The sequence below is a fragment of the Sceloporus undulatus genome, chromosome 2, assembly GCF_019175285.1.
Source record: "Sceloporus undulatus isolate JIND9_A2432 ecotype Alabama chromosome 2, SceUnd_v1.1, whole genome shotgun sequence".
Lineage (NCBI taxonomy): Eukaryota > Metazoa > Chordata > Lepidosauria > Squamata > Phrynosomatidae > Sceloporus > Sceloporus undulatus.
In genome coordinates, this window is record NC_056523.1 from 148,343,410 (window position 1) to 148,361,918 (window position 18,509).

The following is an 18,509-nucleotide window of genomic DNA, read 5'->3' on the forward strand; positions in this document are numbered from 1 at the left end:
TAATAGGAATAGTGGGAGTAGTAGTGGAAGGGGAATTGGGGGAGGAGGATCTGAAAATTGCAAAAAGCTGAATTATATGCCTTTTACCCCTTTCTGCTTTCCTTCTGTGTTCCCATGGAATCGCAGCATATGCAAAACCCAGTACCTAGAGGTTGTTCCTTCACATGCTTCCATTCCATACCATGTTTTGGTAAAATCTGTGGAATGAGAGCTCCAAAATCTCTAGAATTAGTATATCATTACAACTCCCTTTGAAACCCTTCCTGTCCCTTTTAGGTAGAGTGTGCATTCAGTTCAAACCAGCCTAGAGGAGAGATTGAGATTAGGATTTGATCCATCTGACACTTTAGAGGAGCAATGAAGGGATGTCTTGCTTGATGCTGAGAAAAAGGAAAGAAGTGCCAAATAGCTTGGTTCCAGAATGGAAAATAAACAGAGGAGGCTTACCTTTTCCCCCCACCCACAACAATGACAAATTAGGTCTGACTTTATCTTGGATGGGTCACCTTTTGACACTTTCTAGCATATCTGTTCCACTATGCTTTGGCAAAGCTCTCACAGCTTCTCCTCCTAGCATAGTTAATATGAAATGAATTAGCTCCCTGAAGGCTTGGGTCCATCCCCCACAGCTGGCTGCCGGCCCACTCTGATCTCCATTGCTCGTTAGTTCTAATTGCTCCACTCCAGCACCCAGGCTCCAGAGAAACTGCCTCTTGTTTGCTCCACCCTGGGAATGCAGCCCAGGGCTTGAGGCCGCCTAAACCCCATCTTCCCAAGACAGCTTCTGTTCACACCTCTCTCTCAGGGCTGCGCCCTTGTACCTCAACCTTCTGACCCTGAGTCAACCCCAGAGCGGGTGCCAAATTCCATTCTGGCAGCAGCAATGGTGGCGGCAGAAAAGGAAGGAGGGAATTCCCTGGTTAAACAGAGGGATGGGAAGGGAGCAGAGCACCCTGAGCCAGGCAAAGGACCACAGTGACAGGCAGAAAGAGGAATGGGCTGGCTTAGGGATGGATGGCAAGTAACTCCAGCTCAGGCCAAGGCCAAACCCCAACCCAATCTTTGTGCCTCAGAATACTGTAGATTGGAGATTTGTGCCTCGGCATACTCAAGCAGGAATTGCCATGGCTCAAGGCCATAGCTCAGTTCCGGGGAGTGGCTGAAGGGAGGCAAACTTGGCAGGAATCTCTGCTCAGCGTGGGAAGCTTAAAGGACAGGAATGTTCCTGATAGGAAGCTAGCCAAGGGGCTGGGCCTGCAGCTGCCACATAAGCATGTGTTGCTTTACGGAAGCCAAAAGCTTCTGCCTGCTACACAGGGAAAGGATGCCACTATGGCTGGGAGCCTTGGCCTGGCACACAGAAAGGGAATCCTATGCCACGGTTGTTTGCTGGGGCAGGTTTACAAGGCAGACACACTGTAAAGAAGCCAGCAGAAAGTAGCACACGCCACCATTCTGGTGTGCTGTTCAAGTATCATGGGTGTATAAGCCAATCTCTCTCTGGGAGCTTGCATGATTTAGAGGCTTCCTGTGATCCTTTTTATCTGTGGGAAAAGGTTGCTTTGACATGGGAAGAGTGTTGTGACTGGATGTTGGTGTGTGTGTTTGTGGCTCTTTGGAATAGCAGACTGAGCTCATTTTACAAGATCACAGAAAAGCATCAGGCATCACTGGCTCTGAGCCTGGTGCAGTGATGAGAGCAGGTCATACCTTTCATAGGGGCTTTCTAGACGGCCCTTTGGGACGTCCGGAGGACGTCCCATTTTAAAAAAGGGGCGTCTCTTTTAGACGCCCCTGGGCCTCGTACGGACTCCGTCCGTACAAGATGGCGCCGGCCTTTCTACATGGCCGGCGCCATCTTTACGTATCGGACGCACAGCGTCCAGACGCGTCGCACCGCTGCTGACGTAGCGAGCGCGCCCCTGGCGCCTCGCTACGTCGCAAACGCGACGCAAAAAGAAGCTCCATTTTGGAGCTTCTTTTTTCGGTCCGCGCGGGAGTCGGGCCGTTTGAAGGCTCCGGCTCCCCCGCGGACCTTCTGGCGGCGGCGCCAGACCGCTGCAAAGCGGCGGTCTGTACCCCGCCATTGGCACTTTTTAATTTGGAGTTCATGGATGCAGTAATATTCCACAAGTATAATGGTTAAGGAATTGGAAAGAGAGAAGAAGCTATGTCCCTAACACATACTTGACCCTGTTCCCTGAGGATGGTGAACATATCACAAGCGGCACTAGCATGGCTGGAGTGGGAACAACTATCAGCTGGAGCCACATACAGAATATGATAATTTCAGGGAAATATGAAGGAAGCATGATAGAACTGGTACTGACCACCTTTACAGAAGGTCATTCTGCTTCCCTGCTAATATGGTCCGCCCTCAAATCAAATTTTACAGGTTTGAAAAAAGTTTGTGCTTTTAAAAACTTGCAAAATGTTCAACTAGAGACTACAGCAGAACAGTATGTCTATGCCCCCTAGGCAATGATGGTTTATCAATCCCCAGTCCAGGCCTTGGTTTATAAGTACTGTGTGAAACTGGTAATACATACTGGTTTCTCTTCTAAAGCAGAAGAATTTTATGTCCCAGTAGTTTTCCTTTCCAGGCAAAAAAGCAACCTAGAATGCCATTATGGGCCATTTTGGAAGTCATAGAGCTGAAAGGATGGAATACTCATATATTTCAAAACTAAAACCTAACTGTTAAGGTTTGCTTTTAAAAATACACCAGATATGGGAGTGACTTCTGGTATCGTGTAGATGTAATCTTAAAAAAGCAAAGTGTGAGAATATTGGCATGTGCAGTCCTGCCTGTTGCCCTTTTTGTACTCCACTCTATTGTTCTTCTGGTGTCACAGGATAGTTTAGCAGTACCAAAGCTGGGACTGTATTTGAAATCAGCTAAGAACTGATTCCCCATTGACTTCAATTCTCCATGAATTCTCTCTGCTTTACATGATTTGAGGAGGGAGCACAGATTCTATTTTTCCTACCCCAGAATACATCCATACATAGGGCTGGGGGATGGTGCAAGAAGGACTGGGAGAAAAGGCAAGCAAGTACTCCAGTGAGCCCTGGAAGGTTTCCATGAGCCATATGGTGGAGCCATGTTGCAACCCAAAGCCAACACTAACTGCTTTTTTCCCCTGTAACCTTCACTACATTTGCTAATGTTTTGTGACATAAAACCTAGAGATTAATTTTTTTCTTCTGTCTTAATTGAAGGAACCATTTAGTACAGATTTAACTATTATTACCAAATCATCAGGATTGATGCAGCGCACACACGCGTGCTCCAATCATGTTTGGACTAGCTTGGAGGATTTATGCAAATGGGCCTGCCGGGAGAGGCAATTTGTAGCAGAGAAGGACAATTATACAGGGCCCGTGAGTGCGGGAATGACTGTGCCGGGCGGCTAATGGATAATCATAAAGCGCCAGCAGCAATGAACACCACTGCAGCGTGACCAATGACTTTATACAGCACAGATAAAGAGGCTTTTATGCAACACTGCCTTCCTCTTCAAAGAGGGGCAATTCTTTCCCCAGAGCGGTGCAGGAGGCAAGGCAGACATGAAGCAGGGGGGCACAGAGAAACAGGCATCTCTCCAGGTCTGTAAGTCTCCCAGGTCCTGAGGTCCATTCTGATGTTCAAAGGAATCGCAACATTTGGTGCTGAAATGCAGCCACATCTTGGGCAGGGGGGAAGTAACAGGAGTAGCCATCAACAACAGGAAGATACTTGGCCCTCAGAACACTCCATGGACACTATCACCATGTTCTCTTTTCTACCCACCCCCTAACAATGTTTTATTGTGATAATTATACTATAAACACAGAGTCTTGTAGGGGTAGGGAAGATCTGGCTTTCCCCCCTTGACAATTGTAATGACAGTTTCCAATACAGTATACAAATACACAAGATCACAACAAATTATAACTGTGTACCACATGTCACATTCTGCTTGATGTAAAAAATCATAGTGCTTCTAAGGCAAAAGAAAAACAACAGAAATATAGTCCTAGTGTCTGAAATGTCCATTTGTAGACAGTATTACTTATTTCTCCTTGTAGCCCCCTTCCACAGCTGCATTCTAAGGCTAGAAAAGTACATAACTGGGAGATACGAAATCCAAGTGATGGGGAAGGAGGAACAGGAAAAAGCAGCAGTTGGAGAAAAAGGTCAGCCCTCTCCCCCTCTTGCTCACTACTTTACAGGTTTTTGGCAGCAACTTATATTTGACTAAACAGATCTGCTGGTGTCCTATATACCTTTACTCTTCACTTGCATTCACAGTAGTGTCTATTTGTTCTTCAAATCATTTCTGACTTATGGTGACCCTATCACAGGGTCTTTTTGACAAGATTTATTCAGAGGAGGTTTTGCTACTGTTTTCTAAGGCCAAGAGAGTATGGCTGGCCCAAAGTCACCCAGTGGGTTTCCATAGCTAAGCAGGCATTTGAACTCTGGTCTATGGAAATCCCAGCCCAACACAAACCACTACATCGTCTTGACTTGATAATGTCTATACATAGCCATTAATGTAAAGAAGTAGCTCCACACACTTCTAGGGAGGCCTGCAGTGTTGTGCACATAGTGCCATTTCTCCACTCCACACCTATAGAAGTCACGCCAGTTCACTCACTTGACCTTCCTGTTGTCACTCTTGCTGATGGAGCCCTGTCGCACTGAGCTGAGTGTGCTGGAGTGCTTGCGTTTTCTTGGTCGCCCTGGTCCCCGTCGAGCTGGACTCCGGGAGCTTTCATCTCGCCTATGGGCAAAAACCACAATGAACACCTAGGTAAAGGATGAGAACTTCTCAGCTCCCATTTGACAGGCCTTGCGTAGACTTTCAGAGGTGGTGCAGGCCTAGTTTACAAGACTGAAAAGGCCTTTGAACTTCTTGTACAAATGCAGATGCAGCAGAAAGAGCAGCCCACAGATGTGCTGTTCTTTCACACCCTTGCCCTCCTCCTGTTCTTAGCTCTAGTATGCCTTTTCTGCATGCCTTCGAGACAACAGACCCAACACCTCTTGCTAGGAAATTAATGTTAATAATGAAGACGTTGAGACACTCACTCATGGTCATGCCTCCTCTGCAGTTTGGCCAGTTCCCGCTGTTTGTCCTTATAGCGCCGCTGCAGTTCTGCTAGACGCATACGCATCTCTACTTCCTGTGTGTCCAAGTTCTCAATGGCAGCTTTCAAAGGACAAACCTATGGGCAAGGGAGGAGACTAAATAATCATGATCAAAAGCAAATGGCAATGCTGTAGCTTCATTCCTAAATTGTATGTGTCTTCTCTTTTCCTGTGTGGATCAAACCTGAGGAGCAGCTGCACTGCTGAAGTGAAAGGAAGTGCTATGTAAGGCTAACTAGTCCCTCCTGCATGCTGAAAAGATTGATTTCAGGTGGCAACAACCAAAAGTGTGTTTTACAACAGACTATTTCTATAGACTCAACTCACTGAGACTTGGTGTTTTGAAGGGTCAGAGGAAGAAATAATCCACACACACAACCCAGAGGAAAAAGCTATCTGGGGTAAATTATGAGCAGTTTCTGAGAAATAGAATCTAAGAGCTTTTATCAGAAGAAGTTTCATAGACAAGAAGGCTAAAAATGCAGCAGGTATAAAAGAGCAGAGTATTATAGGACTCAAGAAGAAACTAAATACGACACTTCTGATTTGTCTGGTTGATACTAGAAACATGTCAGAGTGGAATGCTGGGACAGGGGAACTCTGGAAGTGGCTGTCTGCTCTAGCAGCCTGCTCATCAATAGTGCCCAGGAGGCAAGATACTTACAGGTTTGGTCTTAGGGGTCCAGTTGTATTTGCGACGGGAGACCTGTGTGCGAGGACGCAATTCCACACATGGTGCAGCTTCTGCTAAGTTGAGGAGGTCAGGCGGGCTGCTCTCCAGGCCAGTAGCCTCAACCAGTGCCCAAGCAGCAGCAAGGGTGGCCAAGCTTTGCAGATTGAATGCTGCCAAGTCTTCATCCAGCACTGTGGAAAGAAGAAAGATTTACTCCTGAAGAAAAAGCATTCTCTTCTACAGTTTAAAGGATATATACATAAACATATATGATATAAATGCACAACATATATACTCTATATTACATGCTGGCCAGCATAATCTTTAGATCCTATTGCATACATCCTAGGCATAAGAGCTAGCCTTACTCAGAGTTTATGATCGTGACTGTGTGCAAACTGTGTGCTCTCTTTGACTAAAAATCTATTTCCTGTAATTGGGTCCAGCCAATTATCATGGTTTTGTTTCTACTCCTGTGTCTCACAGATCTACTTTTTTCAGGTAAACTCAAGTCCTCTTTCTTGAACATGTCTGACTTCCATATCTGCTATGAAGGGTTGAAGATTGTGATAGAAGGGATTAGCCTGGGCACTGCTGTCACTAATGCAGCAGGTTCTGCAGTTTGGAGCATTTGCAAACAAGACCTAATCCTCCTTTGCTTCCACCCATCATACTCTCCAAACACCATGGCCTAGAGCTATTGGGCACATGATGATGCTTACTACAGGTACATACAACATGTCCGTCCAGGCAAAGGTTATTGGGATGCCACAGGCCACAGCAAGGCCATTTGACGAGAAATAGGAGCCAGGATCTAGTATTGCCTGCACATAATGGGGAGGGGGGAGCTTTCAGAGCAACAACAGAACTGTAAGCAGGCCTCTTGGAGAAGCCATACTCAGAGGGGAGGGTTTTAAGAGAAATATAATTATCTGGCTACGCATTTAAGAGTTCTGAGAGATGACATGAAGACAAAAGGGGCAAGAAAAGGCAAAGACAAAATTGTGTGTGTGCGCGCACGTGCGTGTGCGTCACACACATCTCTCTGAGAATTGGCTTACACACACGTGCAAGAAGCAATGTACGTGGTTTCTTGCATGTGGTTTCTGTTTCACTGTGGGTAAAGAACAGTTCTGGTGTGTGAGCAGTAACTATTTGTATATGGATGAAAAGTACAGACTTTGCTTAGCCACAGACAGATAACCATCTGCACATATGGGTTGTTGTAGCTCCCGTCTCTGCTGAGAAAGGAAATGGAAAGCTTAAAAATGGCAACAGAAAGGTATAGACACTATTTTTAAAAAGGGAGACTTTCACTATTTTCACCCTCCTGATGATTTTTGCAAACATGTGGCACTCTAGTGTATCCTGCTCTCTAGAGATTCAGAAACAATAGACATCAAACTTAACTCCAAAACACTTCCTCTCACTGGAAAGTGTTCATATCTGGTAGCTCTTACCAGATGAACACAAGGATTTTCCTAGGCTTGCAGACCCATTCCGAATCTCCCTATGGCAACAATTCAGGATCCATAATTCCTCTCTCCATATTGCTTTCTACACAGAGAATAGAGTGGTGGTCTCAAAGGTTCTTGCCTCTCAGACTCAGTGTGGAAGGCATACACATTTTCCATTGGTGACACTAAGGATTTGTGACACTAAAAAGGTGCCTCAAGGTGTAACATAGACCCAATGGCGGGTTACAGACGGGCAGGGGAGGACGTCTTGGAGGTGTATTCAGCTGAATACAGAGCCTCCAGACGGCCCGCCCCGGGGGCGTGCTTCAGGTGTTGGGGCTTCCACATGGGGGGCAGTGAAGACGCCTCACCTGGGTCCGTTTCGGACCCGTAGCTTCCATATCGCCGCCTCGGAGGACGCCGCAAAGAGAGAGGCAGCTTCCGCACGGGCGGCCCAAACCGCGGCTTTTTTTTCCTTTGCCGGCTGGCGGATGCGCAGCTGTGCAGCTGCAGCGCTAATCAGCGGCGGCAGAAAGCCTATGGGCACATTTAAAGTGCCCAAGCCCCTTTAAACTTTTTCCCCCACTCTGCCCAAGAACAATGGTGGTCTCCTGCCAGCTGGTGATCAGCTGGTGTTGGCATCCTTGTCCGCTTGCACTTTGCCAGTGTCACCAGCATCATAGATGCCTCCTCTCCTTTGGTCCCCGCGCTCTTGCTGAATCTGCAATACGCAGCCACAGCTGTCTCTGCTGCCATCGCTGTCCCCCTGCCATCCCCCATCACCTCCTTTGTACATATGTAAATATTTACAGTTTTAGCATTTTTTATTGTTAGGTGAAAATGGCGCAGGAATGTGTGTAGGGGGTCACTTTAAATTCCAAACTTTCCCTTATCACTTTCTACAACCAAAACATCCGCCGGCAAAACTTACAACTTCCCGCGATTCTAGCAACGCATGCACACAAGTGGCTCTAGGGTTAGGGTTACGAGACTTAAAATGCGCCGCAGCTGTGCCGCAGCTTCCACAGCTGCATGGCAGCGGACGTTGCAATTAAAGCCTGACTGCAAACCACGCATGTCCCGGACCCCGACCCATTATGCGACGCAGCTGACACGGAGCTTTTAAATGGGCAACTTATATTTGCGGCGGGGCAATTCTGGCGTACCGGTGCAGCAGCTTACAGACGGAGATGCGCACGTACGCCTCAAATCAAAAAGAAGCGGAAAAAAGCAGCACCTTTTTAATGCCGCTTCTCCCCGCTTGGGGCGTGCAGGGGGCGTGTTCATGACGGCATTCAGGTAAGGGCCGTCTGAAGGCTCTACCTTCATGACGTCATGAATACACCCCTTTTTGCCCGTCTGTAACCCGCCAATGGTTCACAACACAGTGCATTTAGAAAGAGCTTTTAAAACTTTTTGGATTAAAACTCTGGCTCCCTCAGCTACTATGACCACTTCCCAATTGCTCAGGTGAGAGTTGTTAGGTCTGTGGTCTAACTTTGGTCAAAAGAGATAATTCTCATGTTCCAGATACCTGTAGCTACAGGTTGGCTGACCACAGTCCCCTGTTCCTGCCTGGGTTATATAGATGCACTGCACAATAATAGCAAGGCCTTCAGAAAGTGACTGCTGTCTCTTCATTGACCTTTAGAACTGCAGATATCATTCTCTGTGCCCACACAGGGTTTGAAGGCAAAACTGGATTAATGTAGAGGAGGTGTGTAGCCCTGCAGGGCTGTTTGTGAAGAAGATAGCTTCTTTGTGGAAAGGAGAGGAGAATACTAGGAAGATAGAAGTTCTGGACAGAAAAGAATCAGATGTATTATTTCAGCTTATTCAATCTGTTTGTCAAGGCAGGGCAGGTGGGGATTGCCAATGGACAATTGCAAGTCCAATTCTCATATTTACATCAACAGAATAAGGAGTCACAGATGAAACAGGAGAGTGATTACCTTTCTACCAGCTGCAAACAAGGTGAGGAATGAATGAGGACAAGTGGTGGATTTTCTGACAGTCCTTGGCCTTCCACTGCCTGGTGGGAAACCTTGGATTTCCTACATCATCAAGGATTAGCACTAGACAGCTTCTGAGGTTCATTCCTTACTCACTGATTCTATGCCTTTGGACAGGGTAGTCTGGGTAGTGGAGGGGGAGGCAGGGAGATGCATAGCATTCATGAGAATGAAGCTGATCACCAGCTGTTAAAGACAACACTACACAGGCTGTTGGAACAGAGCAGGGAAAAAGGACCTAGCAAGAATGCCAATACACCTGCGATATTTGTCAAAGGTAAAACATTGACATACTTTCCCTCAAGGTCTGAGGAAAGACTCCAGGGTTTCTGCTTCTACAGACATAGGACAATCTTCCCATCATGCACACATTTTCATGTTTGTTTCTTTAGTCACTGTTGCCTCCTAGCTGAGTCCCTACAATGGGCACAAAAGTGGTGATGAATTCCCTGCTGGTTAGTCTGGAAGGCAGGGACAGATATTAGAACCATTAGGTATTTGGTCCTACCTCCGACTCAGCTGGGAGGAGCCACCCCTTGATAGGTTGCTTCCTTTCACTGAAGGAGACACACCAACAAAATGGGTGAAAAGGCACCAAAATAACCACTAATCCCTGCCTCCCCCTTGAAACTCACAGCCTCAGTGGGAAGGACAGGACAAAGTGACAAGATAGCCCCTTGCATCCTTACCATGCGGGGTGGTGTCACAGTGCTGCCGACGGAGTTCCAGTTCAGCCAGTTCACTGAGCAGGGCAATGCCAGGAATCCCTGAGCTCCATGGAGAGGGCGAGGGGAGGAGTGGCACAGGAGATGGAGAGGGAAGAGGAGATTCCAGGGCTGGGAGTTCGCCCAGGTCAATGCTGGCAGCTATCAGGGCATCCAGGCCATATGGCGCCACCTGCACGTCAGTCTGCGGTGAGGAGGCATCAGGTGAATCAGCATCACTCTCATCCTCCTGGCAGCCATCTTCCAGTGTTGCAACCGGGCTCCCCTCCACAGCCATCACCTCAGGGGAAGGCCCTGGAAGGGGAGCATCTGTTCTGGGATCTTCCTGATGTTCTTGTGAGGCAGAGTCCAAGACATCTCGGCCATCCCCGACCAGCAGGGAGCAATAAGGGGTCTCCTTGGCCAAGTTTGTGGGGCTGGGCCTTTGGGGGTGCACAAGGAGATGAGGGGGAGGGAGAGAGGGCTCTACTTCAATGTCCCCAGCCCCACTGGGTGGGCTGGCTTCTGTCTCGCGGCGTGGCTCTTGCTCTGGTGGGAAGGTGCGTGACTGTTCAGGCTCAGCTGCTGTGGAGACAGTTTGCATAGTGTCAGGATCAGCTGGGTCCAGGGGTAATGGCGATGCATAGCCCAAGCCAGCCACAGGGTAGGAATAACCAGGGGGAAGATCTGAAAGGAGAAAAACAAGCCCTGAGATAAGCCACAGCAAAAGGGGGAAACCACACTGCCTACTGAGTTCAGGTCACCTTAGGCTCTCTAAACCACACAAAGTTATCTATCAAAATGCAAAAAGGGGGCATCTCTGAGCCATATAATCTGGCCCCAAGTTTTTACACCCTTCTTTTTGTATAGTGTGTGAAGGCTCCCACATTCTGTGATTATAACAAATTCAAATCATTGTATTCATTTTTGAATATTTGAAAAGTTTTGTCTTTTGCAAACTGCCTGAGAAAAAATGGTACAAAGTACTGGGATGAAATGGCTGCAGGAAGGACAGGGACTAAGTGAGGCTAAGCTCTTGATCCTGAGCAGTAGAAATCTGACATTTACCAACTCCAGATTTCTTTCTGACTCATCTTTAGCTTTTGGTAGTTGTTTTCCATAACCTCAATTATTTCTGTACCACTATGAGATCTAGAAACCTGATTTGCTATAGGATTTTGAATATGCTTGTCATATTCTGTGCAGTACTGGATTCCAAATAACATGATGGCATCAAACCATGGTGCCTCAAGCAAGTCCAATATCCAATATCCTCTCAGTTATTAGTAAAAGGAAGCTCAAGTCAGAAGCTGGTAGCAATTTTTATATCAATATTGAATTCCCTTAGAAAGGCACACTGACTGAGCTCTTGCAGCCATGACATGCGTTTGTGAATGCCACCTTCTCTTCCACGTATTGAACCCTGGCATGAATGTCTACCTGGTTCCAGTGATTTGGGGTAGTCCTGGGCTGGCTGCCCCTCAGGCTGCTTGTCCTCCATTTCAGGACCCGTGGAGTTCTGTGAGGGCACTGGACTTACAGCAGGTGAGCGTGGCACCACAGCAGGACAGACAGGTAAAGTGCAGGGAGCAGGACATTTAGGTGGGTGGCAGCATGGAGAGAGCTTGGCTGAGCAGGCAGCTGATGGTGACAGGCCCTTTGGGGGAGCATTTAAGGCAACTGCTTTGTGGGATGGTTTGAGTGGCTTCTCAGGGCCAGGCATCTCCAGTTCTGGGGGTGGCTCTTCAGGCTTCCTCTGAAAGATGGAAGAGGTGGATGGTCAACAAGCTGTCTCCAGAGCCTGGATATACAGTCCACCCGCCCCATACATACCTGTGGGGATAAAATGGCGTGTGTGCCCCTGCACACGCAGAATTGTGCCACCACTAAAATCAATGGGACTTGAGGTCCCGTGTTTTTTCCCATATGTGGGGGTTGATGAAGTCCAGAACTTTGCATATACAAAGGGCCCACTGTATTGCTTTTGTTTTGACTACATTTTCCAGAATCCACCAGCTGGCATGGTCACTTTGGGAAGGGCAGTCTAAAAAGTAATTTTTCCAAGGTCTGCCAGTCTCTCAGAAAATCATTTAAGTCTGATGGTGAAACTGTCAGCAAGTGTGTATTCGACTTCTAAATGTCCCTAATGCTTTATAGTTTAAGGTACTAACAGTCATCAAGCATTTTGGTGTTTCTGGTTCACATTTTTACCTTGATGTGCCTTTGTTGGAGCACCAGTGTTCAGCTCCCATCCTGATCTGGTCAGGCTGAGGCTGAATGAGTGGCCCTTTATTTCAGAGGTGGGCAAGTGAGGCTTCCCCCACCATCTCTGCTTCCCCCATCCTCTCCCCAAAATGTTTGTCTGGAAAGTCTTTTCCACCAAAAGTGATGAATCATGTCAGTTGCCAGCCAAAAATGGCCAAGTGATTGACTATATATTCATGTCTATTTTAGGCCAGTATAGGTCTTTTTTCAAAACCAGAAGTTTAGGACTTGTATGGTCCTAAAACAATTCAGCCACACATACACATAGGACCTTATTAGACGAGGCACTTACCACTGCACAAACGTTGCCCAAATGCTGCTGAAGTGTTGCAGAAGCATCAGAGGTGTGGTCATCTGTTGCGCTCCTAAAGTGTAATTGAGGCTTTCTGCTTTCCTTCCATTGTGGAATCTTTTGCGGAGAAGCCAGGAGGAGCCATTTTGTTAATAAAGGGATATCCCGTTATTAACAAAATGGCTCCTCCTGGCTTCTCTGTGAACGATTCCACAATGGAAGGAAAGCAGGAAGCTTCAATTACACTTTAGAAGCGCAATGGACAATCACAACTCTGCCGCTTCTGCCACACTTCAGCAACGTTTGGGCAATATTTGTGCAGCGGTAAGTGCCTCGTCAGATAAGGTCCATACACAGCATAAAAAGTGGGATCAAATAGCCAGCCTCAAAGGTTTTGAGGGGTACTTTTTGCTTTTAAAAATGTTTCAGACAAAATTTTGGGAAATGAGGTGAAAATGGGGGGGGGGGTTTCCTCCAGAACCCCACGATGGGCCAATGCAGTCCCCTAATGCCAGGTACTTGTGCTCCATTGTTCTACAGAGTGGATGAGAAGAGCCACAGTGTGGGTTCATGGAAGAGATGAACACACTTGAGAGGAAAACTATTTTGCTTTTCCTATTGTAGGATTTTGTATCACTATGGACTAAGGAGTGCTCTTTGTTTAAAAATAAGCAATCAGAATTCTAGCCAAAAGCAACTCACATTCAGCACCATTAAAAGTTGAGTTCTGTAACTTCATTACCTAAAATTGAAAGATGATTGTCTGCTGAATTTCCATAATGTATATAGTGTCTTAGGGTGGGGAATGGAAGGACATTTCTGAACTGCAGAAACCCTGGTTCTCTGAATACAGGAAATCTTATACAGCCACTTTTAAGGCTTCACCAGGCAACAACCTCACACTGTTTGGAAATCATCTCTGTACCTAATTTTGGGAAACTAAATTTCAGGAAAAACTGAAGTCTAGCCACAGCATAACACTTGGCACTTCCTTTTGTGCTTGCACAGAAATCGCAACACACACAAAGCCCTGATCATGACCCTTTGGAGTCAGCAAGTGTTCTTCCACTTATGATATTGGTTTCCATCATTACCCCTACCATGCATTTAGAAGCAGGATGTTGACTAGCTTGGATGTGTAGCCAATATAACTTCCTTTGAGATGACTCAGAAGATAACTTTCACTCTCAGTCATGATCTGGACAAGCATCAGGACAGGATTGCTCTTAGTTGGGCTGAGTAGAAAATCTTTTGAAAGTGAATGAGAGTGTGTGTGTGTGTGTGAGTGAGTGAGAGAGTGCACACATACATGGTGTGTGTACATATGTGAGCATGCCTTTCCTGCTATATGTGGTTTGGCTTCCTTGGATGAGACATCTGGAGCAGAGCAGTCACCTTTTTGCAATGCACTTAGCTTTGCATGTGTGTCACCCTGTGGTCTGGAATCCATAGGCTGATCTATATTAAAACAGGCTATATGGGTGGTCCAGGCTTTCTTGTTGAGCTACATGGAACAGAACTGAGCTTTGCAGGCAAAAAACTGCTACACAGGGGGCTTACTCCTCAGCAGACATGTCTACAATTAAGCAGTGCTTGTTAGGAAAATGCTGAGACTGGATACATCTGACCCTATCCACTTTGCTTTATCTATCTTGCCTCCACCCTTGTTCCCACCCTCTCAGTGCTACCCACTGCTTATACACAGGCCTCTTCACAATCCCAGGGCCATTCTCAAGTTGGAATAAAGTCCTTTTCCCTAAAAAAAAAGATTCCCTTCTCCTAACGTAGAGGGAAATATTAGATTATCATGTGATTCCCAGCACTCTGGCTTGCCATGGCTTCCAAAACACAAAGGGTTCTTCTTCCAATAAGTGACCTTGTTTTTCCAGTTAATAGGGGCCACATTGGTGATGCCCTCTGTTTACTCTCTTACCTGGCTGTGTGAGTGCTGCTGCACTTCCAGGGCTTGTGCTACACGCTGTTGTTGTTGTTGTTGCTGCTGCTGCTGCTGTTGCTGCAGGGCATAGAGTTCTTGCTGACGCAGGAACTGGGAGCGGGAATAGACAGGGAGTTGCCCTGTATGCTGCAGGTGAGAGCCAGGCCCACGGCTAGGATACATGGGTGGCCAAATTGATGCCTGATCCATCACCTCAGCTGCTGAGAGATAGGAAGGTTAATCAGAGAGATAAATAAAGCCAGCCAAGAAAGGCCTCCCTGATTCCCGTCCTAGAGAGCCACACCTGTCTCCTCTCATCAGAGAGGCAGTCCAATACATATTATTCCTGTTAGCATATCTATGGCAGTGGTGGCAGGGGTATTCTTGCCAATCCCTTTCTACTGCTACTTACCCAGTGTGTGGGGGGCACCATGGGTTGGAGGTTCAGATGGTAGGATGACTAGCTGTGCAGGTGGTTCTTGCGACAGAGGGAAGACTGGTTGCATGGCACTAGGCATAGAAGCTGGGAAGCCAGGTGGTAGGTTTTGATGCAGAGCAGGGTGCCCGATGCCTGGAGAATTGGGAAAGAGAACACAGTTGAGATGGAGAGAAAGCCCAACTCTATGTACACTCACAACAATCCTGTATTCTCTGGCATAATGAGAAGGGAATTACAGAGGAAGGTCATGCTTTTCATGTCCACACCTCTCCCGCTCACACACCCTTTAAGGGAACTTTTTATGTAACACCATGTACTCATGGCAAAATACATACATGTGCATTTACCACATGGGACAGCATGCCATACATGCTATTTTACCACAAAAAGACCATTTGTTGTTGTTCCTATGTGCCTTGAAGTCATTTCCAACATACAATTACCCTAAAGCAAACCAAGATTTGTTCAGAAGGGGGTTTGCCTTTGATTCTCTCTAAGGCTGAGAGAGTGTGACCTGCCAAGGGTGAAGTTTCATGGCTGAATAAACATTCAAACCCTGATCTCCAGAGCCAAAGTCCAGCACTGAAACCACTACATCACACTGGCTCTAGAGTTCTTTTATGTACAGTATAGGGAAATTAGGCAGCCCTGAGAAATAAGGGGAATTGATGCAGCTGTTACCTCCATCTGATTATGTGTGTGTACTTGCTTTCAAGTCAACTTATGCCTGTTGCCTTATGTAGACCCCCTGAATTTTTCATAGGGTTCCCTTGGGCAAGGGATATATAGAGGTGGTTTTTGATTCTACCTGGCAACAAATAACAGCCTTAGAAGGAAGGTCTGTCCCTGGTCTGAAACAGCTGTAAGGACTGAATTGTGAGACTGAATTGTGAGATTGGCCCACCATTCATACTGCAATGTTTACAAAAGATATTGTGTGCTTGTATGGAGGAGCTTTAACTGCATAGATTTGTGTCACTGATATGTAACTATTTTTAACTTTGGTGTTTTGTAACATGTGAAGCATCCCCACACACTTATCATTCTGGGTAGCAGGGTTGCCTTTGGTCCTCAAAGCAATGAAACTTGGAGCTTTGTGTGAGTCCCACATATCTTATTGTGATCCACTCAAACATGGGAAGAAGCAACAATAAATGTGCACCAGTTGCGAAGTGTGATTGGTGGGACAAGAAGTGAAGGAAAAGACATAGAAGGTCTAACAGGGAAGAAAGGACAGAAACTGAAACTGCTGGACATCAGGGTAGAAAGCAGTAACTCTGGAGAGAACCACATCAAGGATAAGGAGACCAGATGCCTGCAGTCAAGGCCCAGCTGAGGCTTCTGTTTCAGTGCAGACTATGAAGTACACCTTAGCTCTGACTATACTGACCGTATGAGTGTCCACCCATCCAGATCGAAGGGCTGCGTGTCCGGGGCAACCAGTGTGCATGAGCTGGATGGGTGTGAGCTGCTGGGTCTCCTCCCAACTGGCTGGTCTGCAATGATGAACTGCCTGCAATCATCAGGTGAGGGGTGAGGTCCCCAGGGCAGCTGCTTGATGGGTGGATGCGGGCAAATTCCACTAGATCTTTGTTATCCCTGACAGATTTTTTAAAAAAATAGATAAAACAAAGGCAGGTAAGCTGGAACAAAGTACTATTATTGTTGTTGTTGTTGTTATTTATATCCCACCTTTCCCTTTCAAGGATCTAGGCGGGTAACAACAGCCCAGTATAATATTTAAAAACAGTAGTAACATGAACCCAATCCCCTAGACCTCCCTCCTTCTGCTAAAATACAAATAAAACATCATATTATATAATAACAGTAGCAGTATCACACAATTATTTCCTTATGGTCTTCAGGCTTCACAGTAAGGAAGTGGCAGGATCTCAGAAAAACAAGGTGGCTGGCTCTCATAAGGACAGGTCCATCCTAAGGCCATCATTAGACCAGTGGATAAAAAACCCTTTACTACCTGCCACCCAAACAATGCCATCCCAAAATTGAATTCACCAAAATAACCAGCCCCACAGCCATCCTTCTGAGATGCTTTGTGTGCCTTCAAGAGGTCACTCCTGCCTTAACACTAAGTACTTCTGCAGCTCAATATTCTTTTATGCCTGCACCCTTCCCAATCCATGTAGTTCAAATGGCTCTTACTGGAGCAGAAGGTCTCTCCCTGCGAGGCCTAGGCGCTCCTCACACAGTCGGCTCCGCTCCTCTTCAGCATCCAGGTCGATGACATGCACAGGCCGTGCTGCACCAGCTAAGAGAAACAGAGTAGGAGAAAAAAAAATTAAAAAGCAAGATTAATCACACCTTCTGGCAGCACATACAGGAGGACTACTCTAAGACCTAGCCTTTCTCCTGGGGACACAAATAGGGGCAGGAAATGAAGGAGAAAAAGGCCCTAGGAAAGAGGTCACAGCACAATGGAATTCATCATCTCCTGCTCTGTGCAGCTCAGTGGGAGTTGCAACTAAAATAAGGCAAGGAAAGAAGTCCCATTTGAGGAACTTTCGCTGAGTTTGAAGAGCTGGGTTGCAAGCCATGTGGTAAATGCTGGTATGTGAGGCCTTATGAGAGAAAGGGAAGCTAGGACTCAGTTATCAGACTCCAGACTCACTGAACCCTCTTTTACATCCAATCAGTGGCTGAAGGTATATAAATAGAAGAGTTTATCATGCAGGAGGCATCCCATGTAGAAACAGGATTTAAAACAGGATTTAACCTCCCCCCCACAAAAAAAAAATTCCTAAGAAGACACACAAAAGCACAATTGATTTTCAGACACGTTGGGGCTAACACAACATTAAACTGGCTAGAAAGTTGACAAAACACAATTCTTTTTACTTTCGGGATTTTCCAGAAGTAAAAATAATCATGTTTTGATTACTGTCTAGCCAGGCTAATAATAATAATAATAATAATAACAACAACAACAATAACAACAACTTTATTTATATAGCGCTGTAGAGTTACACAGCGCTGTACATACAATAAATAAAATAGACAAAAAGAAACCTGCCTATGGCGTACATTTTACATTCTACAAAATGAGAACAATGGCGGGATACAAACCGCCGCTTTGCGGCCGTCCCCCGCCGGCGCCATTTGCTCCACGCGGGAGCCGCAGCAGCCAAACCGCGTGGCTCCTGCGCGGAGCAAAAAAGAAGCTCCATTTCGGAGCTTCTTTCCGCGGCGCATGATGATGTCGTGAGGCGCCGCTGGCGCATTCGCGATGTCATAGGCGCCGCGACACGTCTAGACGCTATGCGTCCAGTACGTAAAGATGGCGGCGCCCATGTAGAAGGGGCGCCGCCATCTTGTACGTATTGTATACGTACTAGGGTTGCGGAAGCACCGCTCCTTCCTAACCCTAATACGTATACAATACGTACTATATAGCGGTTTGTATCCCGCCAATATACATATAAAATAATACATAATAATAGATGATAGGAGTCGTTGATAAACTAAGCAGGCAACAAATTAAAAACATCAAGTGTAAAATATCAAGCGTCAAATAATAATCACAGGATGCCTGGGAATGCTTCCCTCAACAATATAGTCTTCAACTCAGTTTTAAAA

At 46.4% G+C, this 18,509-nt stretch overlaps 1 protein-coding gene across 4 annotated transcripts in view; it reads right to left on the reverse strand.

The window, feature by feature from the left end:
* Positions 1-18,509, reverse strand: part of BAHCC1 (BAH domain and coiled-coil containing 1) — a 52,757-nt gene that overhangs the window by 23,286 nt on the left and 10,962 nt on the right. For 2 of the 4 annotated variants that reach the window (XM_042450313.1, XM_042450315.1), the window contains exons 6-14: positions 17,079-17,184; positions 16,306-16,514; positions 14,889-15,047; positions 14,474-14,697; positions 11,424-11,739; positions 9,969-10,670; positions 5,802-6,001; positions 5,078-5,214; positions 4,644-4,769 (exon numbers count right to left, since the gene is read on the reverse strand). In XM_042450313.1, coding sequence (XP_042306247.1) covers positions 4,644-4,769; positions 5,078-5,214; positions 5,802-6,001; positions 9,969-10,670; positions 11,424-11,739; positions 14,474-14,697; positions 14,889-15,047; positions 16,306-16,514; positions 17,079-17,184 — 2,179 coding nt within the window. The remainder of the gene's footprint in view (positions 1-4,643; positions 4,770-5,077; positions 5,215-5,801; positions 6,002-9,968; positions 10,671-11,423; positions 11,740-14,473; positions 14,698-14,888; positions 15,048-16,305; positions 16,515-17,078; positions 17,185-18,509) is intronic. The other 2 variants (XM_042450314.1, XM_042450316.1) reach the window with 1 other exon arrangement.